Source organism: Mirounga angustirostris, unplaced genomic scaffold (assembly GCF_029215605.1).
Source record: "Mirounga angustirostris isolate CCGP_5_RB_7025 unplaced genomic scaffold, mMirAng1.0.hap1 SCAF_3, whole genome shotgun sequence".
Classification (NCBI taxonomy): Eukaryota; Metazoa; Chordata; class Mammalia; order Carnivora; family Phocidae; genus Mirounga; species Mirounga angustirostris.
In genome coordinates this window covers 94,416,436-94,440,082 of record NW_026991711.1, presented here as the reverse complement: position 1 = coordinate 94,440,082, position 23,647 = coordinate 94,416,436, and the positions used below count along the sequence as shown (strand labels likewise).

The 23,647-nt window shown below is 36.2% G+C and overlaps 1 protein-coding gene across 6 annotated transcripts in view; it reads left to right on the top strand.

Moving 5' to 3' along the window:
* The window catches only part of PTPN4 (protein tyrosine phosphatase non-receptor type 4), a 233,895-nt gene that overhangs the window by 167,605 nt on the left and 42,643 nt on the right, over window positions 1–23,647 (top strand). For 5 of the 6 annotated variants that reach the window (XM_045869013.3, XM_045869010.3, XM_064586411.1 and 2 more), the window contains 3 exons: window positions 5,037–5,105; window positions 12,007–12,132; window positions 14,931–15,089. In XM_045869013.3, the coding sequence (XP_045724969.1) occupies window positions 5,037–5,105; window positions 12,007–12,132; window positions 14,931–15,089 (354 nt within the window). The remainder of the gene's footprint in view (window positions 1–5,036; window positions 5,106–12,006; window positions 12,133–14,930; window positions 15,090–23,647) is intronic. The other variant, XM_064586413.1, reaches the window with a different exon arrangement.

The window sequence follows — 23,647 nt, the reverse complement described above, 5'->3', positions numbered from 1 at the left end:
AAAAGCTATATAAAGTTCATTTTTTTTTGCATATGGATAGCCAGTTGTTCCACCACCATTTTCTGCAAAGATTACCCTTTCTCCACTGAATTGCCTTTGCCCCTTTGTTGAAAATCAGTTTTCAGTATTTGTGTGGACTTATTTTTGGATTTATTTATAAGTCTTAAAGTATAGTAGTATTAGTCCTCCAACTTTGTTCTTTTTAAAAGTTGTTTCAAATGTTTTAGGTCTTTTGCATTTTCATCTGAACTTTAGAACTAGCTGATCAGTTTCTACAAAAAAGACTTCTTAGGGGGGCGCCTGGGTGGTTCAGTCAGTTAAGTGTCCAACTCTTGATTTCGGCTCAGGTCATGATCTCCGGGTTGTGGGATGGAACCCCACGTGGGGCTCTGCGCTGGGCATGGGGCCTGCTTGAGATTCTCTCTCTCCCTCTCCCCTCTCCCTCTGCCTACCTCCCCACTCCCGCTCATGTACAGAAGTTTTTATTCAGGTTTTCTCTCCCAAACAAAACAAAACAAAACAAAACAAAACCCACTTCTTGGATTTTAATTAGGATTGTGCTGAAACTATAGATCAATTTCAGGAGAACTGACATCTTAAAAATACTGAGTTTTCAAACTCATGAAACATGGTATGTCTTCTACTTATTTAAGTTGTCTTTTACTTCTCTCAGTTTGTAGTTTTTCAGTGTACAGGTCTTTCACAAATTTACAAGTTTCACAGGTCTATGCTAAATTTATCCTTAATTTCTTGAGGTCTTTTTAAATTTTAATTTCATACTGTTCACTATTAAGCAGAAATGCAATTGATTTTTTTTCTTTTTTTTTAATGTTTAGTGAGACCTTGGTTACCTCACTTATTCTAGGAGCTTTTTTGTAGCTTCCAGCAGATTTTCTACCTAGAGGACAAAGGCAGTTTTAATTCTTCCTCTCCATTCTGATCCTTTTTATTTCTTTTTCTTTCCTTATTCCCCCAGCTAGAACCTCCAGTACAGTGCTGAATAGAAGTGGTGAGAATAAATATCCTTGTCTTTTCCTTATCTTGGGAGGGGGGTAGATATTCAACCTTTTGCTATTAAGTACAATGTTAGTTGGAGGCTCTTCATAGAAGCTGTATATAATGCATGTTGAGGCAGTTCCCTCTACAGCTCATTTGCTGGAAGTTTTTGTTAGGATTGGATATTGGTTTTTGACAAATGTTTTTTCTGCAGCTATTTCAAAGATTATATGGTTTTTCTTTTTAATGTGTATGATGAATTACATTGAATTTCAAGTGTTAACCCCACCCCACATTCCTAGGATAAACCCCATTTGGTCATGATCTGTTATCCTTTTTCTATGCTGTTGTATTTAGTTTGCCAAATTTTTGTTTACAATTTTTACATCAGTGTTCATGAAGGATACTGCTCTGTAGTTTTCTTGTAATATCTGTGTGAGGTTTTGGTGTCAGGGTAATTTTGGCCTCACTGAATGAGTTGGGAGTGTTCCCTCATTTTCAATTTTCTAGAAAAATTTCTGTAGTGATGGTATTATTTCCTTTTTAAATGTTTGGCAAGGGATGCCTGGGTGGCTCAGTTGGTTAAGCATCTGCCTTCGGCTCAGGTCATGATCTCAGGGTCCTGGGATCCAGCCCTGCGTCGTGCTTCCTGCTCAGTGGGGAGTCTCCTTCTCCCTCCCTTCTCCCTCTTCTTCTGCTGCTCCCCATGGTTGTGCTCTCTCTCACGCTCGCTCTCTCTCACTCTGTCTCAAATAAATAAAATCTTTAAAAAAAAATGTTTGGCAGAATTTACCAATTAATCCATCTAGAGCAGAAGTTCTGTTTATAGGAAGCTTTTGAGCAACACATTCAAATTCTTTAATAGATATAAAGCAGTTCAGGTTTTCTTTCTCTTCTCAGTGAGCTTTGGTAGTTCATGTTTTTCAAGCAATTTATCTCTTCCCTCTAAGTTAATGAATTTTTTGGCATAAAGTTGATGGTTTTCGTTTTAATAATAATGTGAACCACTCTTTGTCTACCATGTCCTAAAGAAAAAAAGTGACTGAAAAATATTAAACTTACCCAGTTTGCCGTTCAAGTCTAAAGCCAATAAACATCAAATATACAAAACTTCAGGGAATATAACATCTCTGAGCCCATCTGGGAAAAAAAATTTTTTTTAAGATTTTATGTTTAGGTGATCTCTACACCCAATGTGGGGCTCTAACTCACAACCCTGAAATCAAGAGTCACATGCTTTACTGACTGAGCCAGCCAGGCACCCAGAAAAAAACTTATTTTAAGATAAGTCAACATGACTCAAAAAGAATCTTGGTAAAAGAAGTAAGAATAAAGGTTAGAACTAATCCTTGATAACTATCATAAATATGACTATAGAACAGAATTAAAATGCTATAAACTTTGATAAAGTAAAAGTGACAGTATAAGAAAATGAGGAAGCAAGGGACTAGTGGAAGCATGAGAATCCATATTAACAAAAATTAAATATTAATAACACCAACTCCTTAAGGTTTTCCTAATCTCTCTTTCTTTGTATATGAATGGCAGTCATTTTCTTTCTTTTAGTTCAAGGGAAATCAGTTTAATACTGTTTTCATTAAGAGTGGGATATATAGCATAATCATTTTGTTAATAGAATTATGTCCCTATTTATAGCATTTTTTATGTATGGAGAGAGAGTTTTAGAATGATTTTTACCTGCTGATAATGGAGATTATTTCTTAGGGATAAGACTCTGGCTAAATTTGGGGGTCTTACTGTTTTTTAATTTAATTTAATTTTCTTTAATTTGGAGTTTTAAAAAATCTTCTTGTTTTGCTTTCCTATGTTGCTAAAATTACTTATAATGAGCCTGTATTCTTTTACGAATTGTCATTTTCTCATTGTTCTAAAAATAAGTATCTTACTCTCAGAATTTGGTGTTCTTAGACTATGGTACAGTTTTGCATTTTGTTCTAATAATAGTAATATTAAACCCTAAAAAACAATATTATGGATAATGTGAAATATTATGCTCCCTCATATTTCAATTTTACCTTTATGTTTTTGTTACAAAATTCAACTTGTTAATCCAGCCTTTTGAGTAATAGTGTCCCATTTGAATCCTCTTTACTGGTAAATTATCAGTCAGAGACACAGAAAGTCCTTTTGATTTTTCAAATAAAAGCAGTTTGAGGGAATTGGTTACACAGGTATTAGAGAGGCTGTCAAAACAAAAGGGAGAAGGAGGGTTTTAGAGAAGGAAACAGGAAGAATGGGTAATACTTAAGGATCGGAAACTTGTGTTACATCTAGGCCGGTATCCGTAAGCCTAAACCTGCTATTCCGTCGTTAGAGCCACTGTCACTGTTGGTTCTGGGTCTGCCCGAGAGGGGCTGCTTTGATCAGGGATGGTACACACCGTCTAGAAGGTGCTGTTTCTCCCAGCGTTCTGTTCCCACTATTGTTACAGCAGCCACCAGCGTCTGTCAGTCTTCTGCTTTTGACTTCCTCTACTTTCTGATCTCCCACCAGAAGAAAAGTAGAACCTAACAGAAGGCCAACTCACAAAGGAAGTTGTGAGTCTAGCAAGCCTCCTACAAAACTTAGCTGATCACAGGAGGAGGATTGAGGCCCATGACAGCTCAGTTCACATTAAATTAAATTAGTGTATATAGGTAAACCGTATATGTTTATAGTTGTAAAAGTTAAGTTTTATGTTTGTAGTCCTTACGAACTTTTAAAACATAGCCAAAATACCTTTTAATCATCAAAATGATTAATAATCCTGTAATTGAGGAAGGAATGGCAGCATGACAAATATTTATCTGGACACGGTCCTGTCCCTAATGGGTATGCGTTAAATAAATATTTTTTTCCCCTCATAATAAGCAGTGGTTGGAAATACTAGAACTTTTGTAAGACTTAAAATGTTGATATATTATTTAGACTGAGAGATGGAATTCAGATATCAGAGAATTTATTAATTCTACTCCATCAACCTACTCAAATACACACCTTTATTATCTCTCTTCCAAAATATGCAAGGGATTAAAATCATTGTTCTAATGTGGAAATACAAAATAACAGTGAACCTCAATTTGTTACCTTTTTCACAATTGCAAGTATACTTTATCCTTCTTAGAGGAAATATATTTTCTTAAGAAACTTCAGTGTACCTAAGTTTAAAAATCATGGTTGGGTTTCTGACTTTTCCATTAAAACTTCAACAGATGGACCATTCTGTTCACATGTATCCATACTTATCCATGGAAGATGATCTTAAAATTTCTTGCTTTGCTTTGGAAACCTATATTTGGCTATTCTTATATTAATTATACCTATATGTGTAAATGGTTACATTTGATATACTAGACATTTATGTCTATTCACACTTAAATAATGTGATGTGTCAAGTAGCAAATTCTCTGAGAACCAAGTTTTTAGTAACAGATTTGGTCTGAACACATTGCTTTACCACAGAGGAGGCTCAGTTTCCATGCGTAAACTGTGTGCTTGCTAGATGGATCGGCTTCAGGACAAATTGCTTACAGTGCACAATTTGCAACCATATTTCTGTCCTTAGTTCCTTCCTGTGTACAAAAGTCTGGAGTTGCCTATGTCTGGACAAGGAAGGATTTGAGGATATAAATAGTCTTCATATCTGTGATCATCAGTAGACAAGAAAGAAAAGCCCAAGAAAAGAGCAAGAATCCTCAAGATTCCCCATGTTTCAGGTCCTTCATCAAGGAGTAGTAGAGACACTAGCTAAATCACAGACCCAACCTATGATGTGAGAGTGATAGTCATTCTCAAATAAAGAAGTATCTGAAAATGGAGTGTCTGTGGAACATCGTTGTTCATTAGTGGAAGAGCCATAAATAAGCTTCATCCATTCAGGTAGAACTGGAATTTAGTCCAGTCTTTTCTTATCCTCTGCCCCCTTTTCTCTGCTAGAAATTTGTCTCTTACGAAGTTGTAATATAATCATGTTGTATGTTCTTATTTTATCTTAGAGTTCTCTTTAAGATTTTATTATTGTGCATGTTTATGTATTTCAGTGGGAGAACTGAAGTCCAGTCAGTTCAGTATGGCAAAGAAAAAGCAAATAAAGACAGGGTATTTGCAAGGTAAGCCACCTCTATTTCAGTTCTGAATTGTTTTTAAAAGATTAAAATTACTAAAAACCCTTTTTCCAAGTGTGATTACAGAATTATCACATGATCCTTTATTTAATTAAATAATAAGTTATGTTGAGGGAGTAATGAAATAATTTGTCTAGTTTATTCATTCCCTTTTTTTGTTTTTTACATGAGTGAGATAAATCCTGTGCCAAGCATTATAGTTCTGACGAGGCTGAATCAAGTATTATATTATTAGTGTAACATTTTGTTAGAAAATTCATTTCCTTCATTTTTAAAAACATTTTTGAAAAACATAATGATTAATTTCATATAGTATTCGGTCCATTTCCGTATTTCTTTAAATCACATTGTTAAGAAGTAAGTTTATTTTTTGGGGTGCCATTTAGTTATCTTGATATTTTTAGGAGCTGTTTATAACCAGTTTGCTTTTTAACAAGTGAAATGACATAGTCAGGTTTATGTTTTAGAAAACAGGTTTATGAGCAGTTGATAGAGAATGGGTTAGAAGTAAGGACTCAGTACTAAGAAACCAATTAGAAGGTTATTGCGGTAATCCAAGTGAAAATAACGAAGGCCTGAACTAAAACAGTGGTGATGAAATGGAGACTAGGGAACAAATTTGGGAAACATTTTGTAGGTAGAACTATAAGAAGTTGTTAATCAATTAGATGGAGGTAGTGTTAGAGACAGGAGTATCTGGGAAGACCATCAGATTTGAGTGACATAAAATGGACAAGGGGATGCAGGAAAGAGAACAAATTTGTATTGGAAAAAGGAGTTAAACTGGCACAGGTCTAGTTTGAGATGTGTGAGCAACAGTCTTAACAGGATTATCCAATAAATGAAAGGAGGAAGAATGACCAAATTGGTGGCAGCAAATATTTATCGAAGACCTACTCTACTGAGCATTGTGTCAGGCTCTGGGAATACAGTGAAGAACAAAATACACAACTTAGTCCCATGGAGCTTAAATTCTGCTTGGTGCAACAGATACCTGATGTAAGTAAAGGACTGAGGCAGCACAAGGCCATGGAGCTGGAGCCCACTTGTCATGTTGGAGGAAGAGTAGGCAGGCCAGTAATGGGCCAGAAAGAATAAGGCAGCGCTAGAGAAAGTGGTTAGAGAGGAAGATAGGTAGCAGCCAGAACTTGAATGACCCCATGTTAGAAATGGTAAGGACTTTGGATTTAAGGGCTGAGATCCTCCCTTCCTGGAAGGAGTATAAACTGACTTGTATTTTTAACAACCTGGCAGAGTTGTCATGTTTTACAGTGGTAAACTGAAATATTTACAAATACCATGATTTCTAGGATTTGCTTCAGAATAATTGGGGTGAGAGGGTTCAAGTAAATGGTAGGGAGGAAACAAGATTGACCATGATGATGATTGTTGAACCTGGGTCCTGAGTGCAGTGTTTATTAAACTATTCTCTATACTTTTATGTTTGAAATGTTCCATAATAAAATATGGGAGTGGGTGTGGGGGATCAGTCTGGCTGCTGTGATGGAATCAACTGTATGGGGATGTGAGTGGACAGAAGATAGCCAGTGTATCTAATAGTGGCTAACATTTATTTTGTATTTATCTGTGCCAGGCAATTTTTGTGTATGATCTCACAATCCCCATAATTCAGTGAGGTAAATTCCATTACAGGTAAGAAAACTGAGCACAGTGCATTTGAATAATTTAACTGAGATAGTAAGGGATGTAGCAGGATTCTCATGCAGGCCTCCCAGTTCTTACCCACACTTTTAACCTCTACAGAATAGTTCTTGCTGTTCTGCATGAGATAGGTGAACGCTTGGCTGCCTTCCTGTCTCAGAGCTGTGAAGAATGACTTCCTTTATTGTCTCTCTCCCCCACTAGAATGTAGGCTCTATGAGGGCAGGAGTTTTGTCTGTTTTATTCACTGCACTGGCCCCAGCTCTTGTAGTAATGTGTGTGGTATGGTAGATGTGTTTTAAATGAAGCAGTGTTTTTTCAGTGGAAATGGCTTACAGAGAATAAGTCCTTAAATTAAAAAGTTCATCTGCTTGGTGTCTGCTGCCATTGGAGGCATAAAAAATTAATTATAGAATTTTGCTTTTGGTTTTACTTTAATTTTTTGCTCTTAGTCTTCATCAAAAAGACCTTCCTGTTTTGTGTTTCTTGAGTAAAAGGAGTTTTTGTTTTTCTCTTTTTTCTCTCCAGAAGGAGAAATTGCTTTATTGTTTGTTCTACTTATATAAGTGATACTTCATTATTTTTTTAAAATCCCAACATGCCAATACTTATGTGGCTGGGAAGATAACTATGATCACAAAGATGGCTCTCTCAGGGAAAGGCTTATAAATTGCACTCAGGTCATTCTGACTCCTGTGATTTCCCCAAACATGGGAAACCCAACTGGGTTCAAGGTTTCCCTGTTTAAAAAGGGAAAAATTCCAACATGCCAAATAATATAAAGAAAAATCATAACCCAACATGATTATTTTAAAAAAATTGGGGGGGCACCTGCGTGGCTCAGTTGGTTAAGTGTCTGACTCTTGATTTCGTCTCAGGTAATGATCTCAGGGTCCTGAGATATGGAGCCCCACTTTGGGCTCTACACTGGGCGTGGAATCTGCTTAAGATTCTTTCCCTCCCTCACCCCTCTCCCCCCTTAAAAAATTGGTACTTACTATTCATTATTATTACTATATTTTGCCATGTATATCCTCACAGAGATGTGTGTGTGTATATATATTTATTTCATTTAAAAATTATTTCATACTTTTTATTGCTTATTTTTTCACTTAATGTATTATAGGCATTTTCTTTTATATTGAAAAATCTAGTCATTTATGTCAGTAAATCTTTAAACAATTAAATCCTTTTATCCTAAACTGTAGTTTTAACTTTATGATTCTTCCTTTTAACCTGTCACTTCCTTGCCTCTGGAGTTGGAGTCACTGCTAAAACTATCTGACTCTTTGCCAGTACTATATGCCTTGAATGCTTGTAAAGATAAATAATAAAGGCTATTTCTTTTTTCTTTTTTTTAAAGATTTTGTTTATTTATTTGACAGAGAGAGACACAAGCAGGGGGAGGGGAGAGGGAGAAGCAGGCTTCCCGCAGAGCAGGGAGCCCAATGTAGGGCTCGATCCCAGGACCCTGAGATCATGACCTGAGCCGAAGGCAGACGCTTAATGACTGAGCCACCCAGGCGCCCTAATAAAGGCTATTTCAAGTTCCTTGGAGTAAGGACATTTGAAACAAAAAATTAATCAAAATGTGTTTGAATGATAAAATTTACGTGCATTGTTTTTCTTCATTCCTGGCTTAGCCTCATCCTCATTTGTCTATGAATAATCTATCCAAAAGGAAGACTGTCAGTGACAATGACTTGAGGGATTTAGCTGGTCAGGGCTAGATAGCATTTTGCAGTGATAAACTTACTTGAATTTGAATGATATAAATCGTCTCAACATTTGTTCAAAATTCTGAATTTGATTTATTGTTATGTCTTGTTTTTAGATTTATGAAGGAAATATTGTCATTTCTCTATTAAATATAAACCTTATTGTCATATTAATGGTTATTTGATTACTTGATTATTAGGGAAGGGAGAAAAGAAAAAAATTAAGAACAGAGATGCCTACTCTAATAGACATGGCTACTGAAATTATTCAGATCTTCCCTCTTTCTTAGGTACCCTTGTTTCCAGTTAGAAAGTGCTAAGCACCTGTAGGAAGGTAAAATATACAGAAAGTGTTTTTGAAATTCTTTTCCTTGAAATTTCTCAAGAATGAAATAATTTACTTCCTCTTAACTTTGTTGTTTTAATATAAAAGGTATTCAAGTATTTAGTACTACATTTCATTTGTATCATTTCTTTCAGACTTGTTAAAATCAAAATCAGTATTTTTCTGATTCTTTTCTGTTAAAAATGCATCTAACAAAATACTTAGCTCTTTTCTTCTTTTCCTAACAAGCTTAAAGTTTTTTTCTTGCTTGATATTTATAAAAATAGTGAACATGAGGGGCGCCTGGGTGGCTCAGTCGTTAAGTGCCTGCCTTTGGCTCAGGTCATGATCCAGGGGTCCTGGGATCGAGCCCCACATTGGGCTTCCTGCTCCATGGGAGGCCTGCTTCTCCCTCTCCCACTCCCCCTGTTTGTGTTCCCTCTCTTGCTGTGTCTCTCTCTATCAAATAAATAAATAAAATCTTTTTTAAAAAAATATAGTGAACATGATTTGATAATTAGTTCCACTGTAGTATGACATCCTCATATGAACACCAAATTATAGATGTATTTATTAATGTTAATATCCCATGCAAATTACTTTATAAGTTTTAGTGCTTTAATATTTTGATCATATGTGACCTTGAGAAATATTCACAATTATACCTGCATCTTAGTTCTTCATTTTGTATATGCATTATTAAAATGAGAAATTGTTTAATAGGTTATTTTATAAAACAAATATTAACGAATAGTAGGCTAAAATTCCAATATGAGAAGCCTCAAATAACTGTCCCAATTCTTTTGTTATGTGGAATTCCGTGAATCCTCCTCTGAATAAGAAGTCATCAACAGGGATAAAGTTGCATTTAATGGTATTGTTTTAATGATCTTGCCATCTCCAAAAGACTTAAGCTTCTCTGGGGTTGTTTTTGTAATATATCACAATCTTGTGATGACCTGAGACCTGATGCATATCTACCAAAATACTCTCATGGTTTTAGCAATTGCTGAGTTATTCTGTTAAATTATTAGAGAATTCTAGAATTCTTGTCCACTTCTTAGAATTTTAATTGGTGGTATATAGATATAAAAGGTTTCTTCTTAAAGTTTCAATGTAAGATGGTGTTTTCAGCAATAATAAATAAATAATTTTTCCCCCCAGTATGTCTCCTCTTTGAATTGCTTTCACACTTTTTCAGTTGTTGTATAAAATCTAAGAAGAAAAGCAAAAGAATGTTCACATGCAACAGAAGAATACAGTGCCATGGTCAGAAAATATATTTACCACATTGCAAACACTCTGATGAAGTGTGGTATTTTTTTCTCTGAAATTTCCACATTCAACAGGAAACACAGACAGCAAGCTTGAGTGGGTGGGTCTCTGAGGTTAAAGCTGTTAATAAAACACTTGAAATTTAGTTTTAAAAAACGCAGAGCATTTCCAACCATGTTTAGTTTATTAACAACAGTAAAGTGTTCTGATGCTCTATACTGGGTGAGTATAGCTAGATTTTTTCCTCCTTCAAATGATTTTTTCCATCTCTTTGAAAACGTAAGTAGTTGATCTATGATTATGAACTCCTGCAGTTTACATTTAGTAGTCTAATATATGGGAAAGAATAGCTTGTTAACTTTGAGAATTGGCTAATAGAAGAGCAGTAAATGCTAAGGTTTCTTTTAGTACTCTTCATTTTAAAAATCAAATGCATGAAATATTCTTTTTTTTCCATCTTATTGTGACTAAAGGAATATGAGTTTGCACAGCAATATTAGGATGTTGGGCTAAATGGTGTCCTGATTGTCTTCAAGTAGGAAAACCCTATAATTTGAACTCAGGATAATGGGAAATGTTCATCCTTATATTACTTTGAGTTCATTTATGAAAAATGAGATCTGAGCCAGTGCCTTTTTTTTTTTTTTTTTAATCAATAGCATTACATCTGTTTTAGGAAATGATGTTCTTAAATTAAGGAGATGTCATTCGGCCAAACTAAAAAAAGGTTTTGGCTATGAATACCCAAAATGATGGGGCACTTGTGTGGTTTGGATTCATAAGTAATTTAAGATACTTGTGGTTTAATTAATAGACTAAAATATTACACTGAAAATTTAGATACTCATAAATCATAAAATGCAGGAGGTAGGGAAGGACCTAGGGTCATACATTGTACTGGTAAATTTAGATATTTAGACATAGATACTTACATGCTTTGTCTCATGAAAGGTCAAAACTAGTACTGTCTACTTATCATTATTTTAATGCTTCGTACTAGGTCTATAAATTTTATTGAGTATTCTTGGTGTTACTGTGCTTTTTAGTCCAGTCAATTTCTATGTGCTTCAGTGAATTTATTAGTGAAATATAAAACTATCAGCTTACAAGATTATTTATTATGTGTTTTTATGTAAGTAGTGTAATTCCTTATATTAACCTTCATATTAACTCTTCATGTCAAAAAGTAGATGTCATACATTTTCCATGAATTTTGGCCACTATAGGAATTTGAATATTTTTTAATATTCTACAAAGGTCCGTATCTTTTCTGAAAAGATTACTTAGTTCTCATCTTCATCACTGTGGTAGCTGACAATATGTAGATAGGTAATAAAACGTAGTCTTCTACTCCTTACCACAAGACAGAATGTTTTTTTAAAAAACAAAACAATCCACTAGCCTGCTACTATATGTAAAATGTAAAAAATTATAATATACATAATTATCATTTTCACCCCATCCTCTATTAAGGTAGAGGATCAGGGTGTAGATTTAAGGGTATTTAGAAGATAATATGCTGGCAATTGTTTAATACATCACAAGATGAGCTAAAGTTTCAGAAACTCTGGAATAGGCAATATTTATAATGTTGCTATAAATGAGGTAACTTGGTAGCCAGCTACTCCTTTGCTTTTTTCCTTTCTTTTCTTTTTCTCCTCTTCCCTATTTTCTCTTAAGTATGTCTTAAGATATACTCTTAGCATGTCTTTCCTTCCTTCTTCATACAAAGCAGATTTAATTTCTTAGGAAATTATGGGGTAAATAGCCACTAAATGCATTAATTTCTTTTAAGTAAACTATGTTTACTCATCTAGAATATGATCTATTAAGACAAATTCTAAGATTTGGTTTATAGTTGAGGGTATAAAAATAAAAATTTTTACATATCAAATTATTTCTGCAGATCCCCAAGTAAGCCCTTGGCACGGAAATTAATGGATTGGGAAGTGGTAAGCAGAAATTCAATATCTGATGACAGGTTAGAAACACAAAGCCTTCCATCACGATCTCCACCTGGAACTCCTAATCAGTAAGTACAGACTGACTGTAGACTTGCCTGAAGATCAAAATACGTAAATCTTTACATTTAAATATCTTAGTCAAACATGATTTTTGTTGCTCCAGAGCATTATTTCCACATAGCCTGAAGCTTACTGCATAAGTGGCATGGAAAAGTCTCATCGAATGAGGGAGTAGAACATTGAACAAGGATGCTCACTTTCCTGTACAGAGTGGGTGTCTAGCCAATAAATCAAGATCTATTAGTAATAGAGTTAAAATCTGGAAATGTGGTTGTTACTGACATAATCCTTTTTCATGTGGCTCTCCAGAATTCCTAGGGAAGCATATATTGTTTGAAAATGCTAAATGATTGTGATCGTCTTACCTAACCTCCTACCCCAACTGTTCCACCACTTTCTTTGGTCTGGAAAAAGGGGTTTCCAACATAAGTTCCCATAAGCTTAGCCATATCTGTGCTAAGAAGCCTATATTACTCACCACTTACTGTTTATATACTTCATTCTAGTATTTCTCATAAAAACTATGGTTTGGTATAGATAATAATAAGATAATCAACTTGTACTGGCTGAAGATGTTAATTTTATAATGTATTAACAAATATATTGTGTATAATATATGTATGTAATTAAATAATGATAAACAGATGTCAGTGTATTCATAGACTTTGTTCACCCAAAAGGTTGAATACAAAATATTTGAGTTTTGGTATGGAATATAATATTTGAAGTAGTGTAACTTCAGAAATATTTTAAACACATTAATATCCAATAAGTGTGTACTACATTCTACTTTTTTAAAAGATTTTTTTTATTTATTTTAGAGAGCACAAGCAGGGGAAGGAGCAGAGGGAGAGGGACAAAGTAGACTCAGGGCTGGACAAGTAGACTCAGCACTGAGCACAGAGCCTGATGTGAGGCTTGATCCCATGACACCGAGATCACAATCTGAGCTGAAATGAAGAGTTGGACACCCAGCCAACTGACCCACCCAGGCGCCCCTGTACTAAATTCTAAAAGTTGTGTCACCAGTGGGTGTTTTTCAGCCCAAGAATAAACTTTTACCATAACAAAAGTAAAGTTTGGTTTAGAGAACATTACCTCATACCTATGTGTCTTCCTAGCTGCTAAGCTGCTAAAAAAGATAGACTCACAAGTTTTTCTCTTACTAATTGTAGATTGCTAAATCATCTTCCTTTATAAAATACTGCATATGTTTGGAGGTTAATCAACTATTTGAAGAAAATCCCGAACCATCTTTTTTGGTCCATTTTCCAGCCACCCGTTTCTCTATTTGTTACTAGTACCACTAAATAATTAGAGCAGATTACAGAAGACAGAGGAAAGATGATTGAGTTAATTAATTAGCAGTAGCTCTGATTAAATTTCCTAGGTGATGAAACAGTTTTAGATATGATCTGAAAAGTTTTTTTTCTCAATCCTAAAGAGACAATATAGTGTGATGGTTAAGAGCATGGGCCCTGGAATCACTGAAAGTTTGAACTTTGAGCAAGTTAATTAATCTCTTTGTCCCATTTTCCTCATCTACGAATTATAATAAGTGTCTTTCTTGTAGTATTGTTACAAGGGTTAAATGAGGTGATATATAGAAAATGCTTAGAACAATGCCTAGCACATAATAAGTGTTCAAATGTTAGCTGTCATAATTAATAATAATGAAAATAATAATTCATGTGACTGTCACTTATGTGGATGGAAATATGTTATACATTACTTATTTTTAGGAATTTTAAGAAGTCCCGTAAATAAAAGCTTTTATAAGGATTAAAAAAGAACACACACCAGAGATATTTCTGAATTATTTATCCTCTCCCTTTACTTTATACAGGTATACCTTGGCGATATTGCAGATTTGGTTCCAGACCACTGCAATGAAGCAAGTCACTGAATTGCTTCTATTTCTTAGTACATGTAGAAGTTATATTTACACTCTACTGTATTCCATTAAATGTGCAACAGCAATGTGTAAAAAATCAGTGTGCATGCTTTAATTAAAAACACTTTATTACTAAAAATGCTAACTACCATTTAAGCTTTCAGTGAGTCATAATCACTGATCACAGATTACTGTAACAAAAACAGTAATGATAAAGTCTGAAATAATGCAAGAATTACCAAAATGTGACAGAGACATGAAGTGAACAAATGCTATTGGAGAAATGGCACCCAATAGACTTGCTCCATGCAGAGTAACTGCAAACCTTCAAAACCTTTTTTAAAAAAAGAAGAGGGATGCCTGGGTGGCTCAGTCAGTTGGGTGTCTGATTCTTGATTTTGGCCCAGGTCATGATCTCGGGGTTGTAGTATCAAGCCCCGCATCAGGCTCTGCACTCTCTGGGGAGTCTGCTTGTGATTCTTTCCCTCTGCCCCTCCCCTGCTCATGCACTCTCTCTCATTCTCTGTCTCTCTGAAAGAAATAAATCTTTTAAAAAGAAGAAGCAATAAAGCAAAGTGCAATAAAATGAGGTATAAATGCTCTAATCCTATAAATGCTGATTAAGACACTAAGTTGTAGTGACTAAAGCCTTCAGACATTAAGGTTGGTAGATATAATAGATTGAACAGGTAAAACCCTTGTGGCAGATCACTGACTGTAGTTCAGATCTTAGACTTCACTTCCTGTTTGGTATTCTTTCTGTTTGAATCATACTATCTTTGTCAGAGATTTTGCTTAGTGTGGTTAGTGTTAAAACATATACCCACTTTCTAATGTAATCAAATAAGTAAGAAACTGGAAAAAGTTGAATTAAACCACATTTTCACTCAATTTTTCTTCCTCTTTATGTAGTCGAAATTCTGCATTCACACAAGAGGGAACCCGGTTACGACCATCTTCAGTTGGTCATTTGGTAGACCATGTGGTTCACACTTCCCCAAGTGAAGTATTTGTGAATCACAGATCTCCATCTTCAACACAAGCTAATAGCATCGTTCTGGAATCATCACCGTAAGACCTTTTTCATTAGCTTCCTTCTTATAAATAATAATGCCGCAGGGCGCCTGGGTGGCTCAGTTGGTTAAGCGACTGCCTTCGGCTCAGGTCATGATCCTGGACTCCTGGGATCGAGTCCCACATCGGGCTCCCTGCTCAGTGGGGAGTCTGCTTGTCCCTCTGACCCTCCCCTCTCTCTCAAATAAAATCTTTAAAAAATAATAATAATGCCCCAGATTGTTTCATTTGAAATAATCTGGGAAGTTAGGGTATTTGATAGAAGCATTTATTTATGCAGGGTTTTAAAACTTTTATGTATTTGTAAATGTGCTTATTTATTCCTGAGAGTTCTTTGTATTCACCTCCCAACCCCCCCCCCCCCAAAAAAACCCTCTTATTTTGTTGACTTAGTATGTTCTTAAACCTTTAGTTTCTACAGATAATGTAGCACTGTGGTCAAGCAGTAAAATACTAAAAGGTAGAGTTTTCTTAATATTTTTCAGGAAGGGAACCATAAGAATGAATAGACAATGTGGGAAAAATTAAGTAGCAAAGGAGAACTAAGTAAGATGACCATCATACTGAAAATAATCTTTTTTAAAATTCGTTCCTACCTCATATTACATACTGGTATATAAATTCAGCTTCATAATTCAGTATTTATACCCCATCAGTTTAATGCACAACATGCTTACCCTCACAATAACATGCAATGTCTTGATTTATTGGTTTATATAATGCAGTTAGTCCATATGCAATGAAAACAGTGTGAGAATTAGGGGAAAAAGGGGCGCCTGGGTGGCTCAGTCGGTTAAGCGACTGCCTTCGGCTCAGGTCATGATCCTGGAGTCCCTGGATCGAGTCCCGCATCGGGCTCCCTGCTCAGCGGGGAGTCTGCTTCTCCCTCTGACCCTCCCCCCTCTCATGTGCTCTCTCTCTCTCTCATTCTGTCTCAAATAAATAAATAAAAATTTTTTTTTTTTTTTTTGAGAGAGTGAGAGAGAGAAAGAGCACAAGAGGGGGGAGCGGGAGAGGGAGAAGCAGATTCCCTGCTGAGCAGGTAGCCCGATGCGGGACTCGATCCTGGGACTCCAGGATCATGACCTGAGCCGAAGGCAGTCGCTTAACCGACTGAGCCACCCAGGCGCCCTAAATAAATAAAATCTAAAAAAAAAAAAAAAAAAAAAATTAGGGGAAAAAAGTAAAATTCTTTATAAGGTACATAGATAAGTAAAAAGATTAATGTTGAGAAGAAGGAAGGGGTATAGGATGTAGTGACTGTGATCAGGGCTGAAGAAAGAAGGGGTCTGAGAGTGATGGGTGGAAGAGTAGATGGACTGATTAGCAAAGCAGGTAGGTATAGGAGCTTCAGAACCATGTGACAAGATATAGAGGAGGTGTGGTTGTCCTCACTATAGGGCCAGCCGAGGAGGACTGGCTAAGCTATTAAGACAAGTGGAATTTTAGTCTCGGTAACATATCTTGGTAAAACAATTTGATTGTGTGTGTACAGTAAAAAGGATGGAGGAGTAGGAAGGACACATACTACACAGTGACACATGTGGAGAATGAGTTGACAGGAGACAAGGCTGGTGGAGATTTAATTTTTTTTAAAGATTTATTTGTCAGAGAGGGAGTGCTCGCTTGCTCACAAGCAGGGGGAGTGGCAGGCAGAGGGAGAGCTGAGCAAGGAGCAGGAAGCGGGACTCAGTCCCAGGACCCTGGGATCATGATCTTAGCCAAAGGCAGACGCTTAACCAACTGAGCCACCCAGGCATCCCTAATTTTTGATTACTTTAAAAATTATCATTGTATACTTTGATTTTCAATAATTATATATTTTCTAATTCTAAAACTTTAAAAAGTACAGTAATTAAAGCACATGATCGAGATGTTAATTGATTAAATTTGAAAATGATATACTTTTAGCACATAGAAATAAACCATATAGAGGAATCTCAAAAGCCCATCTTAATGCAGAACAAAACAATATAACTCCCAGGACCTAACCAAATTATCTCAGTCCATTTTTGAAGAGCCCTTTTCATACAGACACACATATATGTATACATACACATAAAATTGAGTATCTCCATATGTACATTTTATAGGTTCATCAATCCATAAAAACCTTTGTTCTGGGGTGCCTGGGTGGCTCAGTTGGTTAAGCGACTGCCTTCGGCTCAGGTCATGATCCTGGAGTCCCAGGATCGAGTCCCGCGTCGGGCTCCCTGCTCGGCGGGGAGTCTGCTTCTCCCTCTGACCCTCCTCCCTCTCATGCTCTCTGTCTCTCATTCTCTCTCTCAAATAAATAAAATAAAATATTTAAAAAAAAAATACTTTGTTCTGGTTTTCTGACCTTAAATGGAGATGCAAGTTCAGGACAGTTTGGCATTGTGCAGGTTTTGCTTTCCCATCCTGATCCACAAGAATTTCAAATGCTTGGACCTTTCTCTTCAGACATGTATTTTATGAGGCTTATGTGTTTGTATTCAGTTTTGAATCTCTTAACACTGCATTTAAAATTCAGGTCTGAAAGAGGTCTGAAAAGATAAGCTTAATGATAAATGAATAACTTACATTAGTTGCTTACAGTCAGCTTCAGAAATTATCTCACTGTTCCAAGACAACTCAATGAAATAGGAAAGACATGTAATCCCCATTTTGTAGACGAGAAAGCCACACTTAACAGGACTTGTCCCAATTTACATAACTAAAAGTCAGGTCTTCCCTACCTGAGACAACCAGCAGAACTTGGTGTCTAAGACAAGGCTTTGTTAATTGATCAGTTGGTTGGTTGGTTGCTTGGCTGGCTGATATTTGCAATCCAGAGAAAATATTTTACAACTTGGAATCCATAGGTTTTAGTTTTGGCTAAATGTGGAAAGAATTTGGACAATGTGTTGGATGAAGCACAGAGCATTTCAACATGTATTGAAACAAATCTTGAGATCATCTCACCAGTTCCCTGTTTTTTGAGTACAGGGCCTTTGAGATGAAACCTGGGTCCAGACCTCAGTCACTTGGTAAGGTCACCTGCTTCACAAGGAGAAAACACTATTAACTCATAGGTGTGTTTATTATGGAAACAAATAGGAGTTTGTTTGTACTGCTTAGAATAAAGTTACCATTTTTAGGCAGGGGTGATTGAGACTACAGTCTGCCATTTCCTTCCTTTCTTTAAATGTTTCACAGAAAACTAGACTCAGTTTGTGATTTTCTGAGAAAAATAATAACCCTCAATTAATGTGAAAATACTTAACAGGTGTTTTAGTAAATTCACACCACAAATATTAATATACTTCCATTAATATGTAACAGGGAAGCTGTAGAAACATCCGTTTCTACAAAATCATCATGAAGCATCTGAGTTGGGTGGTTAAGATTTTATTTTTTATTTTCATACAAATTGCTAAAGACAGCAACGTCGAGCTGCTTTGACTGCAGAATAAGCTGCTTTCACTGCTGCTATTGAAGCATTCATGAGGAAATTTAAAGCTGACTGGACTGAAATAAATCAGCAAAGTTTTTGCCTACCTGGCTTCATTGACAGTTTTAACAAATCTTTTGTTGCTATGTTACAATATATTGCTCTCTTGACAACAAAGTGCACTTTAACATTTTCATTATTTGCTCTTCACTTAACATTTTTTAAAATGTCAAAGTTGAGGATAAGCAAGTTATTTGTATTGAAAAACCCCAATATGAGAGTTGGGCATTGGAACACTCTTAAAATTATATTCCCATCTCCCCTTCTCCTTTCTTAATGTCCAAAAGTTTATACAGGTAATCTGTCCACAAAATTTTTTGTGTGGGTAAATTTTGAACATTATGTTTCAAGCTCTGGTCCCATTCAGTGCCCCCTCCCATCATTTTAGGCAAATTATTGGTTTTAAGTATATTAAAACCATTGAGTTAGAAATACGTTCTCAATTAAAGTAAAAATACATGTTATTAGAGCACAGATCTCTATTGATCTTGCATTCTCTCCATTTAAATATAAGTCGTTTTTATTAGAACTTAAAATACAGAGCAGTATTACCACTTACACCCAATTGGCATGATAGAAAATAGTCGTGTTCAGGATGTGCTCTGATAAGTTCTGTTGAAGCCTCAGATACTGTCAGGAGGGTTGCTTAGCTTTTGTATATTTTATATACTGGCTTCTGAGAAGCATTTTATTTGGAGAAGAGTTTACTGCTACGTAGTGTTTGGAAACCTCTGAGTTAAAATAACTTTGCTCCTACCTTTTACAGTTGTTTTGTTTAAAGTGCAACTATAGCATCATGTTCAGAGCACAAGCTCTGGATTCAGGCTGGGTTTAAGACTTGGTTCCACCACTTCCAGTTATGTGACCTTGGGTGAGTCATTTTATCTCTGTAAGCCTCCATTTCCTCACCTGTAAAAAAAACAGGATGGTAATATTTACCTCATAGGGTTGCTGTGAACAGTAAATGAGATGTATAATTTCTCTGTTAAGCAGAGAAAAGATGCTTAGTAGATGTTAACTATAATAATTATATAATTCTGGTTAATTTGGGGGGATATACTGGCAGCCTTTAAGAATATTATCAGCCATTTGGGCACCTGGGTGGCTCAGTTGGTTAAGCGACTGCCTTCGGCTCAGGTCATGATCCTGGAGTCCCGGGATCAAGTTCCCGCATCGGGCTCCCTGCTCAGCGGGGAGTCTGCTTCTCCCTCTGAACCTCCTCCCTCTCATGTTCTCTGTCTCTCATTCTCTCTCTCGCAAATAAATAAAATCTTAAAAAAAAAAAAAAAAAGAATATTATCAGCCATTTATCTGTCTTCGTGTTTGAAGTATAGATTTCTGGTCGAATACAATGAGGAATTCTCCAAATTCTTAGCTTTATCCTTAGGCCCTAATCACAAGAGACTCTACAGATTTCATAATCCTGAAATATCAAATCCATTTCCCTGAGCCGTTTTGCCTGGACTGTCCCCATCTAGTCTTTTCTAGTGAGTCACCACAGCTTTGTCCGCACTTCATCAATTCCTTTCACTTAGTCTTTAAAGATTTGCCTTCACTTTGCTCCTCTGAGCTACTACCAGTGAAAACTTAATGTCCTCACTCAGCTTAACCCAATTCCCATGCCAATCTTGATCAAGTCTAGCAACTTACAGTTGACCCTTGAACAACATGGGGGTTAGGGACACCAACCCCTATATAGCTGAAAATTCACATACAACTTTTGACTCCCCAGAAACTTAACTGCTAATAACCTGTTGTTGACCAGAAGCCTTGGGGATTCAGAGGGCACGCTGTATTTGATGCTGTACTTGTGGCAGCAAGACTAATTATATAGGTCGCTGGGCTACTGTAGCTGCAGTATACCTAACCTGCTCTCCACCTCTGGCAGGTGTCTCCAGTACTCACTTTGGGAGCTAAGGTCGGGGACTTGGAGTTTGGTTGAAACCAGGCATTTCAGGTCTGGGACCTTGATTCTGAAATAGATTCCTACTGATACAGTAATATGACATTTTCAATTCTATTATCATATTTATCTTATCCCTGAGAGTTTATATGCACTTTTTAAATTTTCTTGAGCATTAACTAATAATCAGTCTGCAGTGGTGTTTACTTCGAAATACTGTGAATGTCACTATAAATTAGCCAACATGTCAAGAAGTCTGAATTTTGAATCAGAATTTTATCTACATTTTACCTAGTATAAGTAAAGTATAGTAGGGTTACTGCCCAATGAGAACTTGGATAGCATTAGTGACTGTAGTTGAATGAGACATGAGCTCCTGGTATGCATCTTAGAACATTAGAATCTTAAAATGAGCCATCAGTCCTGGCAAGTTTGTATTACCATGTAACAAGAAAATACGGGTTTTGTTTGTTTTCTAGTCTTAAATTATAATAAACTTTATTCTTCTATGAGTGGTATGTATATACAGTTGAATCTTCAGCATTGTTTTTTTAATTCACAATTTTCAGGGTTTACTTTGCCTGTTTTTCCTTTTTGTAAGTAACAAAATAATCCCTTTAGGTTTATACTTCTTTCTATATCCTCCTTGTAGCAGATCTTTTCTAGTTCCCATCTTTAAATTAAGCCAAAGGATTACCTTTACTTGTAAGATGTCAGCCAGAGCTCTGATGCCCACTTTTTTCCTTGGTTCCTATCTCCCTAGTCCTGTCTGAACTATCTGATAGATGCTGGCTTTCTCTTTAAGTCATAGGTCCCTTCTCTCAGGGGAATTATTTCTAATGTGGCTGTGTTCCACTGTGCTGCCTGGTTGTTCTTCCAAAGTATATGATAATCTGTTTATTCTTTTATAATTAGCAGGTGTGGGAGAGGTTGTTTTATTTTATTTTTGCCTAGAAATAGTATCTTTTTTTACAACTGGTCTGTTTTATGAAATTATTTTAAATATATTATAATTTCTAATTATAATGCATGGATTGCTTATGAAAGTCATCTTCCTAGATAATTGAGTAAGTAATTAACTATACTCATAATCTCCACATTAGATATGAAGTAGGAAGTTATTTGTTATCATAAATTGAGTTAATACACTTGGAATATGTCTTAAAATGTAATTGATAACCTTTGTTCAAAATGAGAATTTCAGTCTGTGCTGACATCCTTGATTACTTTGATAGATTGTATTAGATAGAGACACAAATAAATATATAGATATAGATGGAGTGTGGTTATTGGACGTGGAGACATAGAAAGGACAGTTACTGGGATTACTGGGAGAGTACATAATTAGTTTATAAAAGCTCCCAGACCAACCTATCCCTCTACAACAATCTGACATCTGGAGAACCTGACCATCACTCTCTGAGAAGTTATTCTAACAAGAAAGTTACATAAAACAATGAGAGAAGGCAGATAGCCCTTTTCCTGAAATCTGAAATTACAGTGTTCTTTCCTGTGTTCTGTCTTGACTAATCCTCTCAGTGCATGCTGCATTCTCCTCACCTTTTCTTTAGAACTTGGCTTAAATCCCATCCCAAGCCTGTGTGCTTGGCTCTCTTCCTTTCTGTGTTTTCCTGAAGACTTTGAATGTTTAAAGGAGAGGTTATACTCAAATACCTACTGGAATCTCACAAGTAACCGTGGGTGGGATTTATGCGGACTGGGATGCCCATGGCCCAATCTAAAGGCAGCAGCTCATTCTTGGCTTTGACCAACGGTAATGCAGTTTTATTTTTTCCAGAGCTTCCAGATTTTCCGTTCTGGAAATCCAGATACATATGTAATTTTTTAAATGTAGCCAATTAATTCACATTTTATAAAGAAAAAATAATGGGCCAAATGTATGTTGGCCAAAATTGGCCCACAAGCCATGAATTTGCAACCAGTGTTTCAGGACAATGATTTCTATTTAGCAATGCATAATAAAAATCACTTCTGGAGCTTTTTTTTTTACTATATATGCCTAATCTTTAGTGCCAGTAATGTAGCTTGAACAGTTTTAGCGGAATGTCCCATAATGTCAGTACTACCCCTCTCTTGTAACTGAGCATTGCCACTGTTATGCCCATAACAGATTTGGCTCACTTAAGATGTTGCTTTACAGATCAGGCTTGAGTTTGTCCCTGTTGTATATTTTAGAACTGTTATATATTAGGCTGTTGACTGGACCAAGAATAAGTTGCTCTAATTCCATTCCCTTCTGATCTCAACCTTATATTATGCCCTATAGATCTGTAGTTTTGAGGCTGTTTCCTGGGTGTGATAGCTATATGCAAAACTAGAAAAAAACTTTCTATTCACCTGGCCTACATGGTTATACTTAACCCTAAGCAAGGAATTGAAACCTATTGATTGGTAGATGTGGAGTCCAGTGACTTCTGATTTTTGTAAAGTCGTGGAGGCTTTTGATAACTGCTTTTTAAAAATGTCACATCTGTGAGGCTGTGCCAGGGAATGTCCATCTTTGTGTCCTAATCCCTTCCGGCAGGCCATGTTTGAGGTCCATGTCTCTATTCTCATCTGTGGGAACATTTTTCTGGATTAGCAACACTTGAATGTATTGGATCTTAAAGGCTTGGGCTCTTGGCAGTTGAAACTAGTAGAATAAAAACTATTGTGTTTGGGGCGCCTGGGTGGCTCAGTTGGTTAAATGACTGCCTTCGGCTCAGGTCATGATCCTGGGGTCCCAGGATTGAGTCCCACGTCGGGCTCCCTGCTCAGCAGGGAGTCTGCTTCTCCCTCTGACCCTCCCCTCTTCATGTGCTCTCTCTCTCTCTCATTCTCTCTCTCAAAAAAAAAAAAAATATTGTATTTGGTACCTGGAATCCCTGACCATGAAGGTAGACCTCAAAGAAGGCTTTGCTGAAAAAGAGAGGTATGTTCTTTGATGCAGTCCTTACAGACTTATCAGAATTTAGAGTATTTTGTTCCCTAAAGACTTCTATGTAGAAAGTTAGACTGAGTGGGCATTATGGTTTTCCTACTTATTTAATGATTGAGTTTTATGAAAATTCGGAATGACTGTATTTTCTCTTAAGAGGAACTTCCCTGGAGGACCATACAGTTAAACCATTTATTATTAATCCTGGGTGACTTCCTTGGCACTAATAAAATTTTTGGCTT